At 35.0% G+C, this 25,674-nt stretch overlaps 1 protein-coding gene across 1 annotated transcript in view; it reads left to right on the forward strand.

Moving 5' to 3' along the window:
* The window catches only part of EYS (EGF-like photoreceptor maintenance factor), a 1,631,219-nt gene that overhangs the window by 918,892 nt on the left and 686,653 nt on the right, over nt 1-25,674 (forward strand). The window contains 2 exon segments of the mRNA XM_024761621.1: nt 8,713-8,903; nt 13,134-13,225. Of these exon segments, the coding sequence (XP_024617389.1) occupies nt 8,713-8,903; nt 13,134-13,225 (283 nt within the window).

Genomic DNA, 25,674 nt, shown 5'->3' on the forward strand with positions numbered 1-25,674 from the left:
AAATTCTTTGTCTAGCACTTCTACGTATTTTATAACAGAACAACCTTCTTATTGCCATTGTATTGATGAAGAAACTGAAAGGATCAAGTAGGTTAAAATATTTATCCAAGATCCTACAATTTTAAATGATAAAGTGTACAATTAAACCCATGGTTCTTAACTAAAATTATATCTGTTGTAATTACAAGATCATAATAGGGGCCACCTTAATTTTATGGGTAATCATTACATTAAATTAAATCTTTTGTAGTTATTTTAGGATGTTGTACAATTCACAATTTTATAGGCTGACACAGAATTTGTGTGGTAAATTTTTAAAAACCTCCAGAAATTAGAAATGGAAATTCACATTGCCCAATTTATTTAATAAAGCTAAATAAAACTTTAGTATGAAAGTTAGAAAGGGAGCCGGGAAAAATGAAAATTAAAAGGCAATCTCAATCATCAGAATAGGTGCAAGTATCCTAAGCATGGATTCTTGTAAATGAAATCCATATATGTACATACATTGTAAGCAAATGGGATTTATTTCTGGGATAAAAGAAAGGTTTAATATTAGAATATCAAAGTTATTTACAGTATAATCATATCAGTAAGTGAAAAACCAATAAAATTTAATATTAAGTTCTGCTAAAAATGTCAGTGAACTACAGAATAGAAGGGAAATTCCTTTCACAACTCTTGGTATCTTTTTTCTGTGTCCTTCACAGCTTCCACCTGACATTCTTTATAACTCCACTGTTGTTATAACTCTACTGAGGTATGACCTGTATTGAGGTGTAATTGACATATAACATTATATTAGTTTTTGGTGTAAAACATAACAATTCAATATTTGTATACACTGTGGGATGATCACTACAATAAATATGTTGCTGAATCCGAGCTCGTTATGCTCACCACATAATGGGCCAATTAAGCCTGAGACAAGGTGTTGGGGCAGGGAATAGTGACTTTATTCAGAAAGTCATCAGACCAAGAGGATTGTGGGTTAGTGTCCCAAAGAGCAATCTTACCTGAGTTAGAATTCAGGCTTCTTTTATACTAAAACAGGAGGGGATGTGGCTGGTTGTTGCAGACTTCTTGGTGCAGGCCAGACCCCAGAGAAGATGTGAATCCTTTGCTCTTGCATCTGTCCATGTAGCTCTTATCACCATATTACTGTAAGCGTCCAACAAGACAATTGTTATTTTTTTGTTCTTTTTTGTTTATGTCTCTGTATGAATGGAAAAGTGTTATATTTTTAAGGTCAGAGCCTTGAGAATGGGCTATCCTGTATATTTCATGCTATAGACAACATTCCTTTGCAAAGGTGCAGAGCCAGCATGACTAAGCACAGGCAACAGAGCACAAAGGTTAGAGCTAAAGGAATAGATCCAACATGGAGTCAGGTTTGTTCTTCTCTTTCAAATCTAGTTACCATCCATCACCATACATAGTGGCAACAGCAAAAAAATTAATCAGTAGTCAATGTAAGAAGAAATGGAAAATTTTATTCGAGCCAATCTGAAGATTATAACCTGGGTGACGGCTTCTCAGAGAGCTCTAAGAACTGTTCTGAAAAAGTAAAGGGGGCGAGGCTAGTATATATGTGACTTTGGTAAAGGGGTACATATGTGCAATCAAGCACTCATCTTGGTAGAAGGTTACTGCTGCTTCTGAGGAAGAGAGATCTTAGTTAAAGCACTCATCTTGGTAGAAGTTTACTGCTGCTTCTGAGGGAGAGAGATCTTAGTTAATGGTTTTAGCACTTTTCTAAGTACGGGAAGAGGCAAGAAACTGAGTTCCTAAAATTTTCTCATGGAAATACTTAACTATCTTGTGGTCAGTTCTGCCAGGTTTCCCACAGCACAAAGTGCCTTATATTGATCTTCACCCAGAATTCCTTTCAGGATGTACTGTAGGTCAGTGACTACAATGGCTAATGACTTGATTCTTGTAGAACTGGATGGTGGGCAACATTCTTTATCTGACAATCCCTTCTCTTTTGGTCTTAATTTCAACCAAGGTTTGGGAGGCATTTCATGACTAATTTGCCCCATAGTTCTAGGAATGCTCAATCCCAGGTCTGTGTTGATTTCTTGATAGGTCACTCAACGTGCTATTACTGGTCTAGGCCTTGTTAACAGTAACTGAAGAGGAGTCTCTCAACCTCCTGTCTTACTGGTCTGTTACAGTCCAGGAAATTGTTCCCTCTTGGTGCTTCCTCCCATACCTAGATTTACACTACTACAATCATTGCTCTTATGGGACTATATATTTGATCAATTGTTTCAAGTCACCTAACCATCATTAATTTTATCAGAGGCTCAGTCATACACTTGTTTATGCAAGAAACAATAACCTTGTAAAAGAGGCAGGATACAAGTAACAAAGCTAATAATGTTATAAGGTCATAAGTATTTAAGCTAAGAACTTCCCTTAGGTGTGGCCCAGTTTCTCCCCAGGTTGTCTGACCAGTCTCTTCTGCACCAATCACTATCTTTAAAGGAAATGATATATTGGCATCATACCTAAAGTTCACCTAAGGTGTCTGCACGTACAAGGCAAGTGGTGGGTCATCATGACACCTTACAGGACTGAGAAAGAAATGTTATCTTCTAAGGAGTTACCTGGCTGGTACCAGAAGAAGGAAAATTGATCTTTATGGTTGAGCAGGTATTTCTACCCTTGGGGACGTCTGATAAACACAAAATGAAGATGCACAGTGCACTCCAGAAGGGAGGGAGGAGATCCAAATGGGCAGAGAAAGAATTTTATGATTAAATTTTTCTTGTCTTGCCTTAAAATTTGAATTTTACTTCACAAATAGTTAATTTATTCATTTTTGTGATGAGGACATTTAAGATTTACTCTCTGACCCCCTCACCCATTTTTGCCCACCCTCACCCCCATCCCCTCTGGCAACTAGCAATCTGTTCTCTGTATCTCTGAGCTTCCTTAATGAGTTAGAAGGTATCACTTATAAAAGAAGAGCGAAACACTACACTCAAAGGTGAAGGCTTAAAAGCCTTCCTTCAAAACAAACAAACAAAAATACCAAATCTCATTTTAATTATTTCAGCTCATTGTTTCCTCTGATGGTCCTAAGCAATGTAATAAGACAGTTTAAGAATTAGAAACAAAGATCTCATTACTCACAGATGATACAGTATTGTTAAAAATAGGAGAGTTTAACCAGATTGCTTCATATAAAACAGTCCATTGCTTTTCAATATGCCAACGTGAGTTAAATATGTAATATTACAAAGGACTATTTAAAATAGCAACAAATTCAGAAGGTTTATAGAAGTTAACCTAAGAAATTATGCACATGACCTTTATAGAGAAAAGTTATAAAACTGTATTAAATGTTTTAGAAGCTCTAGTAAAATGGAGACATATATACGTCCATGTGTAGGAGGATAAAGTGTCACAAAGATATCAATTACTTACAATTTTTTTCCATAAAATCAATGGGATTCAAATAGTTTCTATTCAGAGTGTTTATGTAATTTAAAAGGATGGTCGCACATGTTACTGATTCCAATATTTGTATCAAAAGGCACAGGACAAACAGTCAGTAACACAATCCCAAGGAAGGAGAATATGCAGCATTGCATTACTCGATATCAAGACGCACCCCAAAGCTATACTAATTAAGTCAATCTTTGATTGGCTTGGGGTTTACAGTCTGATCAACGGAATAGAATAATGATCCCGTAAATAGACCTACATAGAGGAAGGGGATGCATGACAGAACTGGGAATGTAGATGAGTATGGGAAGGGTGCCTGCTCTGTAAGTTATCCTAGGATAATTGGCATTCCACCTTAAAAGACAAAGGAGAGGGCTTCCCTGGTGGCGCAGTGGTTGAGAGTCTGCCTGCCGATGCAGGGGACGCGGGTTCGTGCCCCGGTCCGGGAAGATCCCACATGCTATGGAGTGGCTGGGCCCGTGACCCATGGCCGCTGAGCCTGCGCGTCTGGAGCCTGCGCGTCTGGAGCCTGTGCTCCACAACGGGAGAGGCCACAACAGTGAAAGACCCACGCACCGCAAAAAAAAAAAAAGACAAAGGAGAAAGAAAGGGCTGTAAATAGTCTATACAGAGTCAATACTAAACAATCCTACCATAGACAACTGGCCGAAATGTTTTTACACAGGAAAGTGGCATGATTTGATTTGTGTGTTACTTCCTATACTGTGGGTGACTATTAAAGGAATTTTCTCTGATAATCTATTTCCATTTGCCAGTGAAAGAAAAATATTGGGATCATAGGTGTTGTGCTTCCTTTCACAATGACTGCTCACTGCTTTCAGAGAAAAATGTGTTCAACTGTTTGACTGGTTGTCTCTCAGTTTGTCTTGCAATCACATAATTTCTTAAATCTGCCTCTGTAACTCCTATTTATTATATATTTCCTTTGGCTACATGGAGGAGTCTCTGCCAATCTTAAACTACACTTTCTGGCTTTGCATTTCAGTAGTACTTGTTTTGATACCTTATTTTTTTTGCATTATACAATTATACTTGCTCTATAAATTATGTCATTGACTCACAGTTCATGGACTAATCAATCTGTGAATATCTATGACAAGAACAAATATTTCATAATTTATTTTAAAATATACTTACTTCCCACAAAAGCATTTTCAAATGGCATAAATATTTAAATTGACAGGAAAAAAATCAGCATTTTTGAAAGCATGAGTAGAGTGTTTAACAAACTTGGTACAATAGTAAACAGTGGGTGAAGGTTAATTTGCTTACTTTCTCCTGCTTTATTTGGAGATATTAAGCTAATTGAGATGAATTTAAATGGACTACATAAATTTGGATTTTAAGGTGAATTAAACACAATTTAGAGAATGTGGAACTATATAGTATTAAATATGGAGAGTATTTTGTATTGGTAAAATCCAAGCTCCTCTTTCTAGAAAAAATGGAAATTAACAAAACCAAGTCACATGGTATTTCTGCAGCTGATAATGTGGTTGTGATCTGCTCACTGGTAGAATCAAGACTGAACACAGGCTTCTTAACAAACTAAGTACACCTTCCTTTATGAATTATATTTATGTGATACATATAATCTTTTCTCAAACTGAAACTTCATTTAACAGAAAAATTTGCACACACATACCCACATATCACAAATGTCCACTATTTTTTTCCTAGATATTACCTCCAAGACACATGAAATAATAAAGGATCATTTTGCATTTTCAGTTGCAAATTATTTCTTAACATTTAGTTAGTGATACATACTCCAGAGAGAAATACATAGTTTGCTATGAATGTTTCTTTGAGTTTGAGTGATTATTCATGGATTACACTGATGTTGACAATAATCTACTAGAAATAGGGTTAAATAATATAATCCTTTTTAAAGTGTCCAGTCTTTATAGAGTCATTATCAAACTATTAATATTGTAGGAGAGACTGGTATTCAGTTATTCTCTCATAAATTTCCAACTTACATGTTTAATCTTACATATAGTACACTAACCACAAAAAAGACTCCATTCTTTGAAATGTGATATGCTATACCATAAAACCAAAAGAAAAAGACTCAGCTAAGAATTACTTACTTTTTCTATGTATTTATTTTATTAAAGGAAAATGTGCTGTTGGAGTAATTGTTTATAATTTATCAAAGAAGAATATTATACACATTAGTTGTATTTTGTTTGTTCTAATTTAAATATGTATTTATGCCTCAGAAGCTATATTTGCCATTTCTTCTAAAATATATTTATCCTATTATTCTTCTAATCTATTTAAAACACTTCTTTGTGCTATGGGGGAAGGCAGGGTTACTGGCTTCTGATTTTTCACTGAAACTGCTTTGAAGTTTTCTTTATCTAAATGCATTGGAGCTGGCTATGGGTTACTGTGCACTGGAAATTCAAATAGTTTTGTGTCAAAAATTTCAACTGTCCACCCAGTATCAACCAAATTTCACATAAATTTTTTAGTGACTAGACTCATTTGTATACTCAATATGCACGGTTAGAAATGAAGGTAAGAACTATGTCTCAGAAGGAGAAGCAGAGGCAGGAAGTTGGAGATGAAAGTTAAGGTCTCTGGCTTGGACATGTGATTTGCACTTCAAGTCTTTGATCTGCTAATAACCAGGAAACAAAGTATGAATCTGGGAAGTACTGGGATACCAACTTCATCTGCGGTGAACCCTACCCCGATGTCTCAGTGGGAACTGGCCCAATCCTCATCTCCAGTGGAGGGCTCCATGTGTGACCCAGTTCTAGCCAGTCAACTGCTAGGAGAGGTTCATTCTACACTTGGGAAAGTTCTTCCTTCCTCTTTTGAAAGCTGAATGACTGGGGGCACAAATAAAGAGGTATGTCACTTAAGCTACCACTGGCCACCATATTAGAATCAGGAGAAAAGCAAGCCTTAGATTAAAGCTTGCCATGTGAGTAGAAGAACAGAGACAAGAAATCCAGCTATTTTATGAGGACGCAGCTGAGCCTCTACATACATAAGCATCCATCTGGAAGCCTGTCCTATCCTTGAGCTTCCTTTTACATAAGCCATTAAATTTCTTTGTTGCTGAAGCTACATTGATCTGGGCTTTCTGGATAGGTACACCAAAAGCATATAACCTCATTCAGAGGTATAATTATAAAATGAGGGCATACAATTCAGATAACAATTCTTCTATTTGAAAAAAATGAAAACCAAAATTCAGGAACTTGTAATTTAGTTCTATATAATGAAAGATGTGTGGAATTATAGCCCATCATTACTGAATATAGTCTCTATACATATCTTTTCTTCACAAAACCATTCTGTAATTCCCACCACCATTCTTTTTAATAGATTAAGATTTTCACTAAGGGCGATGTAAAATAAAATCTGTATTCATGCATTTGAATAGGAAACACTACAAATATAGTTGAATACTCTTTGCAAAATATTTCCTGATTTTTTAAAATTCAAACTTAAAAAAATGTAATTTTCCAACCACATTTAAAGAAAATTAATTATATTTTCCATAAGAGATAGTGTTTTTACATGTTTAAGAAAACGAAGCACTTGGGGTAGAATGCTGAACCAAACATATATGGCTCTTGACCTCATGTAGCTTACAACCGAGTGCATGTGTGGGCTTTTATTACAGAGCACTAATCACATGATGGCAAAGCCACTTAATTTTTAAAAAGTTAGTCCAAAAAAAATACGTATCTTAAAATAATGAAATTAAAATAAGTTTCGAGTTAGCTACTGTTGGAAAATATATTTGTTTCTGAACCATTTTAAAGATATATAGTGTTTTCTTTATTTCACCAATGTTGAGTACATCCATGTTGTAATGCTAGTCTTTTTCTAAAATGTATTATGCTTTTTTACATTTTGAACTTTAAATATAACAGATATTTGTCTCCATTCACAATTCATTCAAATAAATGGATGAAATTTTTCAAATTATTTAATGTTTTGCCTTCAACATCATCATTAAAATTCTACAAGGAAAAAATACTTGTCTATATAACATAACAACTAAAACAATTCAAAAGCCAAAATTGAAAGCATTGTTAATATTTTCAATCTTTAAGCAACTTTCTAATGAATTCCTTGATTAAAAAAATTTATATATATGTTTTTATGTCTACAAAGCACAAATGTTTTCTGTCAGTATTTTGAACCTTTTTATTTCTAGTTAAAGGGAAATATTTTTCTTTGAGGTTTAGCTGATTATTTCCTTAGAGCTTTTTACAAGTTTGAAAATTTACACAATGAGTATTTCTAAAGCTTTATTGAAATCTTAAAATAAGAAAAATACTCTGCACAAAATGTAAACCGTGTTTAAGTTTTAAAATACAGATTTTATGAAGAGTGTTATCCTATGATGGGCAGTAAACTAAATCTCACATTGTTTCATGAATAATCTCTTCTATCAATATTAATTGTGAAAGAATAAACAATTTGGAAGTTTTAAATGAGAGTTTGTATATGTGTATGTGTGTCACAGAAGGAGGACAGAAAGGAGAGAGATTCAAATTCATGGTTACAGGAATATCATCAATCAGCAAGGATCAATCAAGTATTTATCAAAGAAAAGTAACTTTTAATAATGATATAATTAACTTAGAGAAATAAGATAACTAGGTTTCATTAATCATATATTTATAAATTTAAGAAATTAAATTGTCGAAGTATTTTTCTCAAAATGACTCTGTATTTTACTTGAAAGACTAAGGCTAATTAAAACATAATCATTCAGCAAGCAAAAGTAAAACAAAGAGAAAGATGTTTTTTAAGACGCTGAGATAATATAGCATTGCTACAAAAAGGTGGCAATTCCTTTATTTGCCAATACCCTTTGTCAGCCCTCAAACACCACCAATCAAATTAACAATGACACAAATCAAAATTTTGTACCAACATCTTATATATACAGTGAATAAGGATGCCTTTAGAAAATGTTCCTCTTTCTGGTGACCTGTAACATAAAATCTAGGTAAGAGTACTCGAAGATCTAGACATCCCTACCCTCCAATGAAATTTGATCATGATGCCCCCAGTACATATAAATTATGTCAAACCACTGTGACAATGGCAAAGAAAATAGGTGCCCAAGCTCGTCATAGGTAGAAAAGAGTCAGGTCAGAGCCATTTCAGAAAACATTATGCTAACGTTATAATGTGATATCCGACCATTGAACATTTACTTCCAACATAAATTGTATTTTCTTTCTGACCCCACAGATATCAGTTGTGTTTGTTATTACGGAGATTCCTATCTAGAATTTCGGAATGTGTTTTTAAATCCACAAAATAACATCTCCCTAGAATTTCAGACCTCCAACGCCTATGGACTCCTGCTCTACATCAAACAAGACTTAGATTCAGGAGATGGACTTTTTATTCAATTATTTATTGAAAATGGTACTTTAAAGGTAAGTCAAATTTATTTAACATAAATTTTATGAAGTTGTTATGATTCACCACTTTGGTGGTTATTATCAATATAAAATTTAACCTTAATTATGTCTTTTATACTCATCACCAGGCTGTGTGTCCTGTTTTTCGTAATTTCTTCCTGTTTGGTGTACACTATTTATATATCAAAATAGTATATGCTTTAAATAGCTTTCATTCTCTTCTTTTCTCTATATTTTCAACTTTTCTTCCACAATTATATTTCCCAATTTCTCAATTATAATTGCTGCAATTTTTTATAACTTTAATGGCAGACGTGACCTGGGAACCCCTGGGAAACCCCAGGTTTCTTTCAAAGGATCTTTAAGGGGAACACTCTCTTTATAATAACACTAAGATGTTATTTGTCTTTTTCGTACTCATTTTCATAAGTGTACATAGTTTTCCAGAAGCTTCATGATGCGATGTCATCCCTCTGATCACTAGTGTAATGTATACTTATATGTTTTTGTGTTTTAAAAGTCTGTTTTAATTTTAGTATTATACATATTGATAGATATAACCCATTACACAAAACTCTTTGGGGTCCTCAGTAATTTTTCAGAGTACAAAGAGATTCAGATATCAAAAATTTGAGACTGCTCACTTAAAACTTGTCAGTCTTCATAACAATCTTCCTTTAAAAGTCCAAAATTACACAGCTAAATTTTGAAGCCAATGATGAATTGAAAATGCGTGCTCTTTTCCCAAGACCATTCTACCTTATCAAATCACATCATATTCCTGTTCTAAATACTCAGATTAAGGAAGTCATCACTGCAATAAGGTAATTAACTCAACACAGTCTTGTATATGAAACATGACAACAGTATTTTTGCCTATCATTTCTTTTAGATGTTATTTAAATATGATATGAATTTCCATAGAAGTGTGAGGTACACCTTCTAATTTAAATAAGCCAAGTTGTACAAGTTTGATTTTCTTTAAATACTCATCTTTCTTAAGTAATATAACACATATACATAATTTAGTAAAATGATATAAACAAATGTCAACCCGACGTAGCAGATTAGTAGTGGTAGCATTATCTTTATTCATTCATCCATTTTTTCACTCATTCATTGAACATTTATCCATCCCCAGTGACAGTGCCAGTTTGTGAGGATTCAATGGTAAATAAAACACACTTTGTTCTCAAATTGCTTCGAATTGATTACAGATAATAATAACAGGTGAAAATGGGACAAGAAAATAGAATTATGTAATGAATAGAATACTATGATGAGCCATCAAACGTCAGTCTGACCCTTTAAGATAAGGTTTGCTGATCACTGCTCTACAGCATTTTCCTCGACTAAGACCAGAAATTTCCGTTAGTCTTATAATATGCAGAAAACATGAAGAGGCCAAATATAAGGAACTATAAAGCACACATAATATTGAGCCCTGGTCACGTCCAGCACATTTTTCTACTCCTAACTCAGCTCACAACTCAGCCAGCCCCTCTCACCACAGTGGATGTCTCCAGAGACATGGTGAACCACACCAGAGATTTGTAGAATTATCAGTGAAAATATGTATGAAATAATGGAGAACAGAGATTTCTTTCACTTTCAAGTGGATAAAAATAAATTCAAATTAGTTGAACTAAGACATTTAGGAATTATAAAACTGTAATGGGTGAAGAGAGGTGTAGAATTTCTTTCTTTTAGGTTTTATGACAAAGAAAACATATATTGATACTCTGTAATAATTACTATAATTTATTGGATTGCAATTACGTGTTGGGCTCCAACTTAAGAAAATATATTAAGCTCATGGACTCTAGAGCAAGAATGTTAGAGTTGGAACACCAGCTTGGCCATTTAGGGGTTTTGAGGTCTTGCAAAGTTTAAGCTGTCTGCGCTGGAGTTTACTCACTCATGAAAGAGGGTAGTAAATGTAGGTGTGAGGTTTAAATTAGTAAGTGGATAAATATTGTGAAGTTAGTGTAATACAATGGGTGAGTAAGTAAAGGCATATAAACTCACAGAAGAAAGCCTGAGACATATTAATACAATATGAGGAGTAGGTTTTTCTCTCTGTATTTCTATTTCTTTTTCTCAAAGACCTCGCGGGCCAGTGGAGGTTCTCAGCATGTTCGGTATTACACATGCTCTTTGAACTCTTTCAAAGATGGTAGATCAGGAATTGTTACTCCGTTGTGTCAGTCCAAAATCCATGTCCTTTCCACACCCATCACTGTAATGATTTAAAGGAAATTTCAGTGCTATCCTATCTTTATGATTTTAAGATTTTCCTTAATCTGCTATGATTTTTCGAGACTATGCTCCAATTTCCTCATTCATTTTAAAAGTATAATCACATGGGGAATGTATTTACATTACAATTTTCACAAAAGACATATTATGGTTGAACTCTTCCAGTGATCATAATTTAAGACCTATTCAAATTCTAGAAATGCAGAATTGTTAGTCAAATGTTTTTTTAGGAAATTTAAGTTTCAAAGATAAATATATCAAATTAATGTTTAAAACTATTTCATTGGCTCTTTCTAATAACAAGGAGGTAAGCAGATACATCCATTGTTGGGACTCAAATGTCAGTCCCTTCACTTATTAGCTGTTTCATGAATCACTGTGCCTCCCTGACTGGAGCAGATCACTCCCCCTCAGTTTCCACCTCTGAATAAAGAAGGTAATAAAAGGGTAGTACCTACTTCACAGATTTTTCTTGTTTTTTGTTTTGTAAGAAAGCAATTAGGTGAAACCTATCAATTACTTTAAAAATCCATGGTACAGAGTAACAATCACAGTAACTATTGTTTTATAGATATCATAAAGAAGCTATTTATAATAAAAGAAAATATTCAATACAATTAATAAAATCATCCATTAAATATTTTTAAATGTTTAACTTTTACATCCCTGAAGATAGGAATTAATAAGTCTTAGCTGTACCTGAAAAATAATTTTCTGATATATTTGAACAAAACAAGGAGATTACCACCCCCAATACACACACATTGTTGGCCAGTAAATTATCATTTAAACCTAAATAACTATTTTAACTAACAACATAGATCTCCTAGTGATGTACATAAGAAATAGCTAAATTATTATCCATGCTGCCAAAAATATTAAATATTAAATCTGGTCACCTTGATTGCATACTAGACACAGCATAAAAATGCAATAGACAAATGTGGCCTTTTACTTAGTTACACATGGCTTGAGAAGAATGTACAGCCAAAGGTCATGCAACTGATTTTCTGGTAAAGTACATGTAGATATATTTGTTTTTGAAAATCTCAGTGCTGTTTAACATAGTTCTTAAAGTGAACCCTCAGTAGATAATTTTATAAAGGAAAGGAACCTTTTTGAGATGACCAAATATAAAAAGTTAAGATATATAGCATTATGTTTACCTTTGGATTACATGTGGGAAGATATAGACATATCAATTTAATGTAGCTAGATGCATAGGAGTTATGAAACACTATGCAACTGTGTTTCTTTAACTTATATGTGGCTTACAGATCTCTAATAGATATGCTAAAGACTATAAAGGCCCTTTCTGTGAAAGAATGGCCACAATATAACTGATATACTTTCAGGAACATGCTGTTGAGAAGATGTAGGCACTGCAGCCCATTCATGGAATTCCCAGGGGTGTCTGGCCAAGCATATCTACTATAGACGTGATTTGCTCCTTTTAAAACCATAACTCAGTTGGTCCAATTAGCAATAATCCCACAAATGGCCATAGTCCCCTTCAATCCTCTGGAAGTTTAGGATGAATGATTAACTTTCATAATCTTTGTTTCCCTTGTGTGACGTTAACATCACTGTCTAGATGGTATACACTAGTGTTTGCATTGCTCAGTTACTAGTATCTAAGGAAAATTGCCTATTAACACTCACTCCCAGCTAGCTGAAGAAGCTGCCTTTCTCAACCAGGCTCCCCAGAATACAAGAGAAGCCAGAAGTGTGTGTTTGTGTGTGCGTGCGTGTATGTATGTGTACATGTGTATGGTTTATGTGTATATATATATAATATGTATGCATTTATGTGTTTTTATTCTAGCACTTATTAGTTGCACATCTTGAGCTGTCACTTTAATTTTCAGACTTCTTATCTCTCCAGCACAATAAAATATTACTGGTAAATTGTAATGTTCAATACAAAAATAAGATGTTAATTTCACACTGAAAAATTGTTTGAGGAAAAAATTTTTTTTCCCGTAGTACCACTTTTTCTGTGCCGGTGAAGCAAAATTGAAAAGCATTAACACTACTATTAACGTGGATGATGGACGAAAGTATACACTGCTTATCAGGTAAGATACACTTTTTATTTCCACTTCATCTCATATGCAGCAAAGACTACTTCTCTGGGTATTGTTCTTGCACTTTAAAGTGGAGGCTCTCCTGATTAATATTCACATATTCTTGTATGTAAATTAATGTTCATCAAACCATTCTGTCTTTTCTATATGTCCTAAAACAGTACTGGGGAAAGCATGTTATAGGAACTATATTATCAAGGAATTTACATAAGCAGATTTATAAAAAGAAGCCCTGAAATCCTCACAATGTTTTCCACTTAGAGGAGTTGTGAAAACAAACTGGTATTTCTTTTGATAAACAAAGTCAAATATATTCATTATAGAAAATGTGGAACATTCAAAAAAACATAAAGAAAAGTAAAATGATCCATTATACCACAATTGATATAGAGTAATGAATATATATTATTATATTCCTAAAAGCTGCATTTGAAGTTGACTTTACCCTCAAATCCTCACCAACATCAGATATAATTTTGCCAATCTATTAAGTGAAATTGACATTTCCCCCTAATTTGCATTTTTTTTATTTTTAGTAAGGTCTAATTTTTAATACCTAGTATATATTATGTGTTTTGCCTCCCTCCACCATTTTTTCTAAATAAGTGATATTTTGAAACACACACCATCATCCTTATCCAGTATGTAGACTAAAGTAAGTTATTTGGTTATGGCAATAGGTTATTATTTGGTAAAAATAATTAACTGTTTAAAGCCAAAAAAAGAAGAAAGCAAAGAGGCAAGAAAACAGAGACTGGGAAAGAAGTAAAAGGAGAAGTTTTAAGGAAGTCTACCCTCTTTCAGCCAGAACTACCCAAATCCTATTGTCTAGAATCCAGGCTCTTAGGGAAAATTAATGAAAAAACAATTTATTATCAACTACATTGTGGAAAGGTTACATCACATATACCTTCCCTGACACTCAAAATGTACGTGTGCATTTTGAGACTCCTGAGATCCTAATTTAATAAAGTGTCGCTTTCTTTGCTTAACTCAAGACATGGGCACAGGACACTTTAATGTTTTTCTTCAGCATTTTAACCTCTTGAATAATCAATGCTGAGGACAATGCTCTTTGGAAAATGCCATCCTAGCCAAGGTGATAGTTTCCCAAGGCAGAGTGTACCACCATCTGGACAGATGGTGGTCTATGAACATTGGGGTAGCAGTGAGAATTGTATAACAAAAGACATATTTGGACCCTTCAAAGGAAACAAAGGCAGGTGAGAAATGGTGGGAGAGACAGAGAGTGCACCAGATGATGCTGTTCTAACTTGGGGAGTGTTGAAAAAGGGTTAAAAAATAAATTGAGAACACGGTAATCATAGTTACAGTTTATTAAACACCAATTATGTGTCAAGTCATAATTCTATTACATACACAAATTTATTCATCTCTAAGAACAATTTAATTATTAACTTTTATTATAGTTTCTTTCATTTTTTATTGAAGTATAGTTGATTTACAATGTTTCAGGTATACAGCACAGTGATTCTTTTATACATATATATAGATTCTTTTTCATATTATTTTCCATTATGTAGTTTATTATTATATATTGAATATAGTTCCCTGTGCTATGCAGTAGGACCTTGTTGTTTATGAATTAACATTTTATTATAGTTTTACTATCATTTCCCAGATGTAGAACTAGGAGATATAGAGGTTAAATACAGAAAAAAAAAACAGCTTGAAAAGGGCACAATTCCAAGGCTACTCAAAAACGTCTGAATATGTTTTAAGTCATGGGTACAATGACCCACGTTGTAGAAACATAGTGTAATTTGATCTCTTCTCTTCTTCTACCCTGAAAGAACTGCTGCATGTTCAAGATAAGATAAAGATAAGAATTATAAATGATGTGACCTGGGCTTCCCTGGTGGCGCAGTGGTTGAGAGTCTGCCTGCCGATGCAGGGGACGCGGGTTTGTGCCCCGGTCCGGGAAGATCCCACATGCCATGGAGCGACTGGGCCCGTGAGCCATGGCCGCTGAGCCTGCGTGTCCGGAGCCTGTGCTCCGCAACGGGAGAGGTCACAACAGTGAGAGGCACGCGTAACGCAGATAAATAAATAAATAAATAAATGCGAATGATGTGCCCTGCAAAAAAGCCTTCAAGCAGCAAGAACAATATTAATTAGTAAACATTAAACACCCACCATATGCCGGATGCTTTACAGATACAGAACTAACTAAGCATCACAGACTGGGGGACTTAAATTACATAAATTTACTTTCTCACAGCTCTGGAGGTTGGAATTCTGAGATCAAGATATCGGCAGGACTTGCAGCAACATGGCTGCAACTAGAGATTATCATACTAAGTGAAGTAAATCATAAAGAGAAAGACAAATACCATATATCATGTAAATGCAGAATCTAAAATATGACACAAATGAACCTATCTACAAAACAGAAACAGACTCACAGACATAGAGAACAGACCTGTGGCTGCCAAGGGGGAGGGGTTTGGGGGAGGGATGGATTGGGCGTTTGGGATTAGCACATGCAAACTATTATATATAGGATGGATAAACAACAAGGTCCTACTGTATAACACAGGGAACCGTATTCAGTACCCTGTGATAAAACATAATAAAAAAAATATTTTAAAAAAGAATGTATATATATATATATATATATATATATATATATATGTGTGTGTACATATATGTGTGTTTGTGTATAACTTTGCTGTAGAGCAGAAATTAACACAACGTTGTGAATGAACTGTACATCAATAAAATTTTTTTAAAAGATACTGGCAGGGTTGGTTTCTTCTGATGCCTCTCACTTGGCTTGTATATGACTGTTATCTCCCTGTATCTTTGCACCATATCCTCTGTGTGTCTGTGTTCTAATTTCCTCCTCTTATAAAGACATTAGTCATGAGGGATTAGAGCCCACCTAATTGTTTCATTTTAACTTCTTATCTCTTTAAAAACCCTACCTTCAAACAGTCACATTCTGAAGTACTGAGGGTTAGGACTTCAACATATGAATTTGTTATGAGTCCATAACACTCATTTTGCACATTTCAAAGCTGAGGATCATAGAAAGTAAGCAACTTTCTCAAGATCACATGGTGCTAGTCAGTGCGAGGGCAAGATGAGAACCCAGATCTCTTAAATTTTTCTACTATAGCATGTCCAGTCTGTGTTTTAAAAGTGACTACATACTCTTTAAAGTGTTTTTTAAAAGAAAAACATTACATCTCAGGGGTACTTATTTTTTCTCTATCCTCAGCACACGTCACTTTTAAGGATATTTAACAGCAAAAACAAATCACTTTCCTTAAAGTTATATAACTACAATTTGTTTTTTGCAATTTACACACACTATTGTTTTTTATTTTTATGAAAAAGTAGTTGACAACCTGTCTATATCTGGTCTAAGTTATCTAAATTCAGAAATATTTCTTCACACGTCCTGGGTTTGTTTGAAATAATGGAAAATTTATAGAAATATTCATTTTTCTTATGTTTATCATCTATAAAGAACAAAAGTGGAGCTCCATTAATTTTAGTTTTCTACACCTTTAAAACATACTTAGAAGTAAAAGGGAAAAAGAAAATTTCAATTTTGTTTAAATCAATTCAGGAATGCTGTGGCTATAATTTAAAAACATTATATTCTGCATGCACGTTATTCTTTATTTTTTCCTGGACATGCCGCGCAGCATGTGGGATCTTAGTTCCCTGACCAGGGATCAAACCTGCGTCCCCTGCATTGGGAAGTGAGTCTTAACCACTGGACCACTAGGGAAGTCCCTGTGGCCATAATTTTTTGACCATTAACATACCTTTAAAGTAAAGCTAATTGTATGCACACATTTCACTCCCAACTCTACACTCTCATCTTGTTTCTGTTGGATGATGACGTTCCATTGCATATGAATATAGGAGAAGTATCCTTCCTCCCATGCTCTAGTGGAATAGTGGGGAAAAAAACAGCAAGGCTGTGCACCACCTATGAAGAAAGGCTCTCTCAGAAAGACTGAAACAAATACTCTCTGTGAAAAAGTAACTTGAAAAGCTCATTATTTTTGGAAAAAGGAAAGACAGGATTTCTGCACAGGAGCACGATACTTTTAAAAAAGAAACGTGTGATTATTTAACCTAACAAAAGCAGGAAGGAAAATATTGAGTGCTTAAATCAGGTGAAATGCACACTGGTATAGTAAAGGTACTAAAAGTACATGTACTAAACCTATTTTACTGAGATATTAGCTAAAGCTGTTGTTCATCTTTTAATGAAAGGGAAAGTACAAATGAAACCAAGTAGCGATGTTAGGCTGCAAAACCACAGCATATAGTACATGAAGAAGAAAAACAAACACAAATAGGTAAGCATTTGTCACCCCACTCTTGAACACCTTGGTACACTTAAGGATGAGGTGCTCTGTAGATTATATCAATGGGCTCAGTCATGGGTTCAATTGTGTCTCCAAAGGTTTGCATTGAAGTGCTAATCTCCAGTATCTCAGAATGTGACCTTATTTGAAGATAGCGTCTTTAAAGAGGTAATCAAGTTAATCTGAGGTCATTAGGGTGAGCCTTAATCCCATATGACCAGTGTCCTTATAAAAGAGGGAAATTAGGACACAGAGAGAGACATGCACAGAGGGAAGACAGTATAAAGAGAGGAGAAGGTGGTCATCTACAAGCCAAGGAGAAGGACTTGGAACACATCTTTCTCTCGTAGCCCTCAGAAGGAACCAACACTGCTGACACCTTGATCTTGGACTTCTAGCCTGCACAAATGTGAGACAATAAATTTCATTTGTTTAAGCCATCCAGTCTATGATATTTTGCTGAGGCAGCCCTAGCAAAAAAATACAAGTTTTCTTGTCTTCTTGCTTCCTATGTGGTTCCATCAATGGGGAACACTGGAAAGAAATTCAAGAGACAAGCAAGTGGCATCATGATCTATAATCCCTTGACCTTTGTATGGTGTCCCAGGGGCTGGTTCAGTCCCTCCTGTGAAGGTATCAGCTCCTGGCTGATGGCGCTCCTCCAAGTACTGATGACTCCTTTCTTTCTGGTGGCCTTTAGACATAGAAGTGGTATCAGAGTAGCCATGTTGTGGCCCAGGAATACTATAGTATCGCTTGTGGTTCTACCCCCAACCACATCTTTATAAAGAGCTCATTTATTCAACCTTATTCAATTTATGCTAGTTCAAATGTGTTTTTGGCTGAACACATGAGTCTCCTCCAGTCAGCATGGCAGAGAATGGGTAGATGGTTTACTGGTAGGGGAAAGCAGGCATGGAGGCGGCATGTCTCATTTTCGCTGGCATTCTGTTGGCTAGAACTTTGTCATATGAACAAACCTAATGGCAAAAGGAGCTGGGAAAGCTTTTCTAGCTTTGAATCCAGGAAGAAGAGAAATGAGCTAAAACAATGTGTACTAGACAAGATGAGAAATATTTCTAAAAGGGGAAATAAGATAACTGTCTATCTTTAGCAATAAAGACAAAAAAAGTTTATAATACTTAATAGTTAAATTTCAACTACAGAATTTATATTTCTTTTAATCTTGGCTCTGAGTGGATTACCGGATTGCTTATACAAATAAAATAGAAATTAATGTATATACTTTTTACTTATTATAACTGCACAAAAAATGTCTACAATATCATATTACCTGTTGTAAACAATTGCTTCATTCCACTGTCTTTCTATGACTTAAATTATCCCAACAGATAACTGTCTTGCCTAAAGTATGGGTACACAATGCTTAGGAATGATAAATTACTTCATCTTCATACTGTAAACCTTGAACTTCTTATCTGTTTGAGTGGTAGAAAATAATATAAAAATGCAGCAGACTGTGCATTCAAAACACAGAGCAGTTTGAAAGAAATAACTTATTTTATATATAAATGTGTATATATATATATATATATATAAACAAAGACATTGTGTGTATATATATAAACACTTATATATACACATATAACATATATATAAAGATAATTGGAACATTATAACCACAGCAAGCATCAAAGATTTCTGCTTTGAAGGTATTAATAATAAAGACAAGGACTAGACATGTGTCAACCAAGGCAGGAGTGCTTTGGCTCAGATGGCAGGAAAATCAGTGAGATAGAAAAGGAAAGAGAGAAGCTCCCACATCTGAAGAGATGCCAGCTTCTGGCAGATCCCAGGCCTCTCAGACAGTTTGGCTTCAAAAACGCTGTAGTTGAAGGCAGTTCTGAATTAAGGTCTCAGAATTCCCAAGGAACCAGCTGTGTGGCTGACAGGGTCTTGGCGCTCCAGCCTGGTGTCAGGCCTGAGCCTCTGAACTGGGAGAGCTGAGGTCAGGACATTGGGCCACCAGAGACCTCCCGACACCACATAATCATAATATGAACTGGCAAGGGCTCTCCCAGAGATCTCTGTCTCAGCGCTAAGACTTAGCTCTGCCCAACAGCCAGCAAGCTCCAGTGCAGGACACCCCATGCCAAACAACTAACAAGACAGGAACACAACCCCATCCACTAGCAGAGAGGCAGCCTAAAATCATACTAAGTTCACAGACACACCAAAACACACCGCCGGACATGACCCTGCCCACCAGAAAGAAAAGATCCAGCCTCATCCACCAGAACACAGGCACCAATCCCCTCCACAAGGAAGCCTACACAAGACACCGAATCACCCACTGGGGGCAGACACCAAAAACAACGGGAACTACGAACCTGCAGCCTGTGAATAGGAGACCCCAAACACAGTAAGTTAAACAAAATGAGAAGATGGAGAAATATGCAGCAGGTGAAGGAACAAGGTAAAAACCCACCAGACTAAACAAATGAAGAGGAAATAGGCAGTCTACCTGAAAAAGAATTCAGAGTAATGATAGTAAAGATGACCAAATCTTGGAAATAGAATGGAGAAAATACATGAAGCATTCAACAAGGACCTAGAAGAACTAAAGAGCAAACAAACAATGATGAACAACACAATAAATGAAATTAAAAATTCTCTAGAAGGAATCAGTAGCAGAATAACTGAGGCAGAAGAATGGATAAGTGACCTGGAAGACAAAATAGTGGAAATAACTACCTCAAAGCAGAATAAAGAAAAAAGAATGAAAAGAATTGAGGACTGTCTCAGAGACCTCTGGGACAACATTAAAGACACCAACATTCAAATTATATGGGATCCAGAAGAAGAAGAGAAAAAGATAGGGTCTGAGAAAATATTTGAAGAGATTATAGTTGAAAACTTCCCTAATATGGGAAAGGAAATAGTCAATCAAGTCCAGGAAGCACAGAGAGTCCCATACAGGATAAATCCAAGTAGAAACACGCCAAGACACATATTAATCAAGTTATCAAAATTAAATACAAAGAAAAAATATTAAAAGCAGCACAGAAAAAAAACAAGTAACATACAAGGGAATCCTCAAAAGGTTAACTGCTGATCTTTCAGAAACTGCAAGCCAGAAAGGACTGGCAGGACGTATTTAAAGTGATGAAGGAGAAAAACCTACCACCAAGATTACTCTACCCAGCAAGGATCTCATTCAGATTTGATGGAAAAATTAAAACCTTTAAAGACAAAGAGAAGCTGAGAGAGTTCAGCACCACCAAACCAGCTTTACAACAACTGCTAAAGGAACTTCTCTAGGCAGGAAACACAAGAGAAGGAAAAGACCTACAATAACGAACCCAAAACAATTAAGAAAGTGGGAATAGGAACATACATATCGATAATTACCTTAAATGTAAATGGACTAAATGCTCCCACCAAAAGACACAGATTGGCTGAATGGATACAAAAACAAGATCCATATATATGCTGTCTACTAGAGACCCACTTCAGACCTAGAGACACATACAGACTGAAAGTGAAGGGATGCAAAACCATATTCCATGCAAATGGAAAACAAAGGAAAGCTGGAGTAGCAATTCTCATATCAGACAAAATAGACTTTAAAATAAAGACTATTACAAGAGACAAAGAAGGACACTACATAATGATCAAGGGATCCAAGAAGAAGATATAACAATTGTAAATATTTATGCACCCAACATAGGAGCACCTCAATACATAAGGCAAGTGCTAACAGCCATAAAAGGGGAAATTGACAGTAACATAATCATAGTAGTGGACTTTAACACCCCATTTTCACCAATGGACAGATCATCCAAAATGAAACTAAATAAGGAAACACAAGTTTTAAATGACACATTAAACAAGATGGACTTAATTGATATTTATAGGACATTCCATCCAAAAACACAGAATACACTTTCTTATCAAGGGCTCATGGAACATTCTCCAGGATAGATAATATCTTGAGTCACAAATCAAGCCTTGGTAAATTTAAGAAAATTGAAATCGTATCAAGTATCTTTTCCAACCACAATGCTATGAAACTAGATATCAATTACTGGAAAAGATCTGTAAAAATTACAAACACAAGGAGGCTAAACAATGCACTACTTAATAACCAAGAGATCACTGAAGAAATCAAAGAGGAAATGAAAAAATACCTAGAAACAAATGACAATGAAAGCAAGATGACCCAAAACCTATGGGGTGCAGCAAAAGCAGTTCTAAGAGGGAAGTTGATAACAATACAATCCTACCTAAAGAGACAAGAAAAATCTCAAATAAACAACCTAACCTTACACCTAAAGCAATTAGAGAAAGAAGAACAAAAGAAACCCAAACTTAGCAGAAGGAAAGAAATCATAAAAATCAGATCGGAAAAAAACACTTCCTAACACCGTAAACAAAAATAAACTCGAAATGGATTAAAGACCTAAATGTAAGGCTAGACACTATAAAACTCTTAGAAGAAAACATAGGCAAAACACTCTATGACATAAATCACAGCAAGGTCCTTTTTGACCCACCCCCTAGAGAAATGGAAATAAAAACAGAAATAAACAAATGGGACCTAATGAAACTTAAAAGCTTTTGCACAGCAAAGGAAACCGTATACAAGATGAAAAGACAACCCTCAGAATGGGAGAAAATATTTGCAAATGAAGCAAGTGACAAAGATCAATCTCCAAAATATACAAACAGCTCATGTAGTTCAATATCAAAAAAAACAAACAACCTAATCCAAAAATGGGTAGAAGACCTAAACAGACATTTCTCCAAAGAAGATATACAGTTTGCTAACAAACTCATGAAAGTATGCCCAATATCACTAATCATCAGAGGAATGCAAATCAAACTACAGTGAGGTATCACCTCGCACCAGTCAGAATGGCCATCATCAAGAAATCTAATAAATTCTGGTGAGGGTGTGGAGAAGAGGCAACCCTCTTGCACTGTTGACAGGAATGTAAATTGATACAGCCACTATGGAGAACAGTATGGAGGGTCCTTAAAAAACTAAAAATAGAACTACCATATGACCCAGCAATCCCACTACTGGGCATATACCCTAAGAAAACCATAATTCAAAAAGAGTCATGTACCACAATGTTCATTTACAATATGCAGCTCTCTTTACAATAGCCAGGACATGGAAGCAACCTAACTGTCCATCAACAGATGAATGGATAAAGAAGATGTGGCACATATATACAATGGAATATTACTCAGCCATAAAAATAAACAAAATTCAGTTATTTGTAGTGAGTTGGATGGACCTAGAGTCTGTCATACAGAGTGAAGTAAGTCAGAAAGAGATAAACAAATACCATATGCTAACACATATATATGGAATCTTAAACAGAAAATGGTTCTGATGAAACTAGGGGCAGGACAGGAATAAAGACACAGACGTAGAGAATGGACTTGAGGACACGGGGAGGGGGAAGGGTAAGCTGGGACAAAGTGAGAGAGTGGCATGGCCTCTAAATAGTAGTGGCATACACTACTAAATGTAAAACAGATAGCTAGTGGGAAGCAGCCGCATAGCACAGGGAGATCAGCTTTGTGCTTTGTGACCACCTACTGGGGTGGGATAGGGAGGGTAGGAGGGAGATGCAAGAGAGAGGGGATATGGGGATATATGTATACATATAGCTGATTCACTTTGTTATACAGCAGAAACAAACACAACATTGGAAAGCAACTGTACTCCAATAAAGATGTTAAAAAAACAAAGGAAAGAAATAAGCCATTTAACCACTTTCCAATAAATAAAGATTTTTTTTCTCTAATGAAATATGCACATTATTCATTAACCTTTTCATTAACCACTGCGAATAGTGTTAAGAAAAACATGCCAGTAGAATAATGATTTTACTTCAACTTGTACAAAATAATGAATAATTGATTCTGCTTCTAAAACGATATTTACAGATCCAGCAAAACTTTCCTGTAACATAAACTTACTTTTCTTTCCATTTCCCCAATGGCATATATTTATTCAACACAAAATATAGTGAAAAGGAGTGAAATTTTGTCATTTAAATTTGGAAACTGAATTTTAAAGTGTAATCTGCACTGGTCAGTTAATCCAATTAGTAATTAAGCATTTTAAAAGTTATCATGTTTAATTCAACTTATACAAATACTCCAATAAATTTTCAATTATCTTTTAGAAACTCTTTTAAAACACAAGTTAAGATAATTAACCACTTAAAGGTAGGACATTTCCTATCATATTACTTGAATATCTGAAAAATATTGGCTATTACAAAATTACTGAAATTTATCTCAGAAAAAGTTACTTACTATTATTCATACTTTTAGTGAAAGCAGAGGAACCCAGAGCTAGTTCCATTTGTACCTAATATATACATTAAACATCAGAGTTTCTGTTAGTATGTTTTTTCCTTAAACAAGGCATTAGTCATTACTCCATGGAAATTAAGGCTGAAACTATGCAGCCAAGGTTGGGAATATCTTAGGTGGGATCATCCGCAGAAAGTGCAGACATTATCCTCAGCAGCATCTGGCAGCTACATACACGTGCATTTATGGGGAAGCTATCATGTGCAGGTATTCTTACCATACATCCAGGATATAAAAACTCACAGTACACAAAAGACAAAAGCCTGAGTCTTTTTTTAGGAAAAAAATGATTTCAGAATATATTTTTGAGCAACTTTTTAAACAAGATAATATTATAGGCTAGAAATAGACAAGATCATAAAGTAGAGCATCCAAATGCATGCTCTTAGTAGGTAAGAAGTGATGGGTGAATCCTGACAATTCAGTGACAACTCCTGAGCCAGCCAAATGCATGGTTCTTTAGAGGCACAATTATCTATGGGAACAAAGGCTAGCAAAGCATAAATACACATTTTAACAGGTGACCATTTATTACCCATGTTCTTTAATTTGCCCTGATATCTGCCTTGATTTAGATGCTGATTTGTGCTTTCCCCTGTAAGAAAGACACTCTGATGTAAGTGAAAGTTGAAAATTCCGACTACTTGAATTTTCCTGCTACTTAATAGCTTGACTCACAGCTTGTCTTTCTGGCTTGCCTCATTTTCCTCTCAACTTGCCAAGAAGTGAACTCTGTCTCCTGTGCTAATATAAACATAACTGAAAACAAACTGAAAGTGGATAGTTCATAACTTTAACATTACATAAACGAATACGGAGACTAAAGAAAGGTCTTGCCAAAATAGATAAAACAAGGTTATGCCAGTCATGATTCTGCAAAACCTGTTAAGTATTTAAGTGTAAATGTAAAAATAAAGATTAGGGTTGTCTTATTAAGAGAAACTTGCAATATTGAAGACAATTGTTGAATGATGAAATTTAATTCTCGTTAAAAACCTGAAAAACTATGATTCAATTTGGTGCATTTTGAAATGCTAAATACATGATACACTGAATTTAAATCTTTACATTTCTGATTTTTTTTTTAAGTAGACCACCACAGTATAATTAACTTACCAAATCAATGTCAGAAAAGTTAAATGTTGGGGGTCACTTGTGTGGTGGAAGGTGAAGTCACTTTTGAAAAATGTTTAGAATAATCATCATTATTATTTCTGAAAATTGACACAATCCAGCTCCTTTCACAAATATTTTGGAATCCTTTCACAAGTTGAAAATGATTTATTTCTTTAAATATTATTTCTAAAGTCGCTTCTAATAATGGAAAGTGATTTTGTGGAAAGGAGTTCCAAAGCATAACTAATGCTTTGCTTTAATGTGAATTGTCATTGTATGTTCATTGGAATGAATTCAGAATCAAAAACCAAATCCTTACAGTCAGCCTTCCAAATCCATGGCTGCGAAACCTGCGGATACAGAGGGATGGCTATACAATGCCATTTACTGTAAGGGACTTGAGCATCCGTGGATTTTGGTATGGGGTGAGGGCCTGGAACCAACCCCTTTGGACACTGAGGGACAACTGTACTTGCTTTCTTTAGTTGTGTATTATCAGTTTTAAAGCATGTAAAATTTTTCTGTTGTCTTCAAACTTTATTGAAAAGGATCATCAAATATCTTTTTCTAGTATGGTCTTTTTTATAACCAGAAGAAATTAAAGATAGCAGG

This window comes from Neophocaena asiaeorientalis, unplaced genomic scaffold (assembly GCF_003031525.2).
Source record: "Neophocaena asiaeorientalis asiaeorientalis breed wild unplaced genomic scaffold, Neophocaena_asiaeorientalis_V1.1 scaffold169, whole genome shotgun sequence".
Lineage (NCBI taxonomy): Eukaryota > Metazoa > Chordata > Mammalia > Artiodactyla > Phocoenidae > Neophocaena > Neophocaena asiaeorientalis.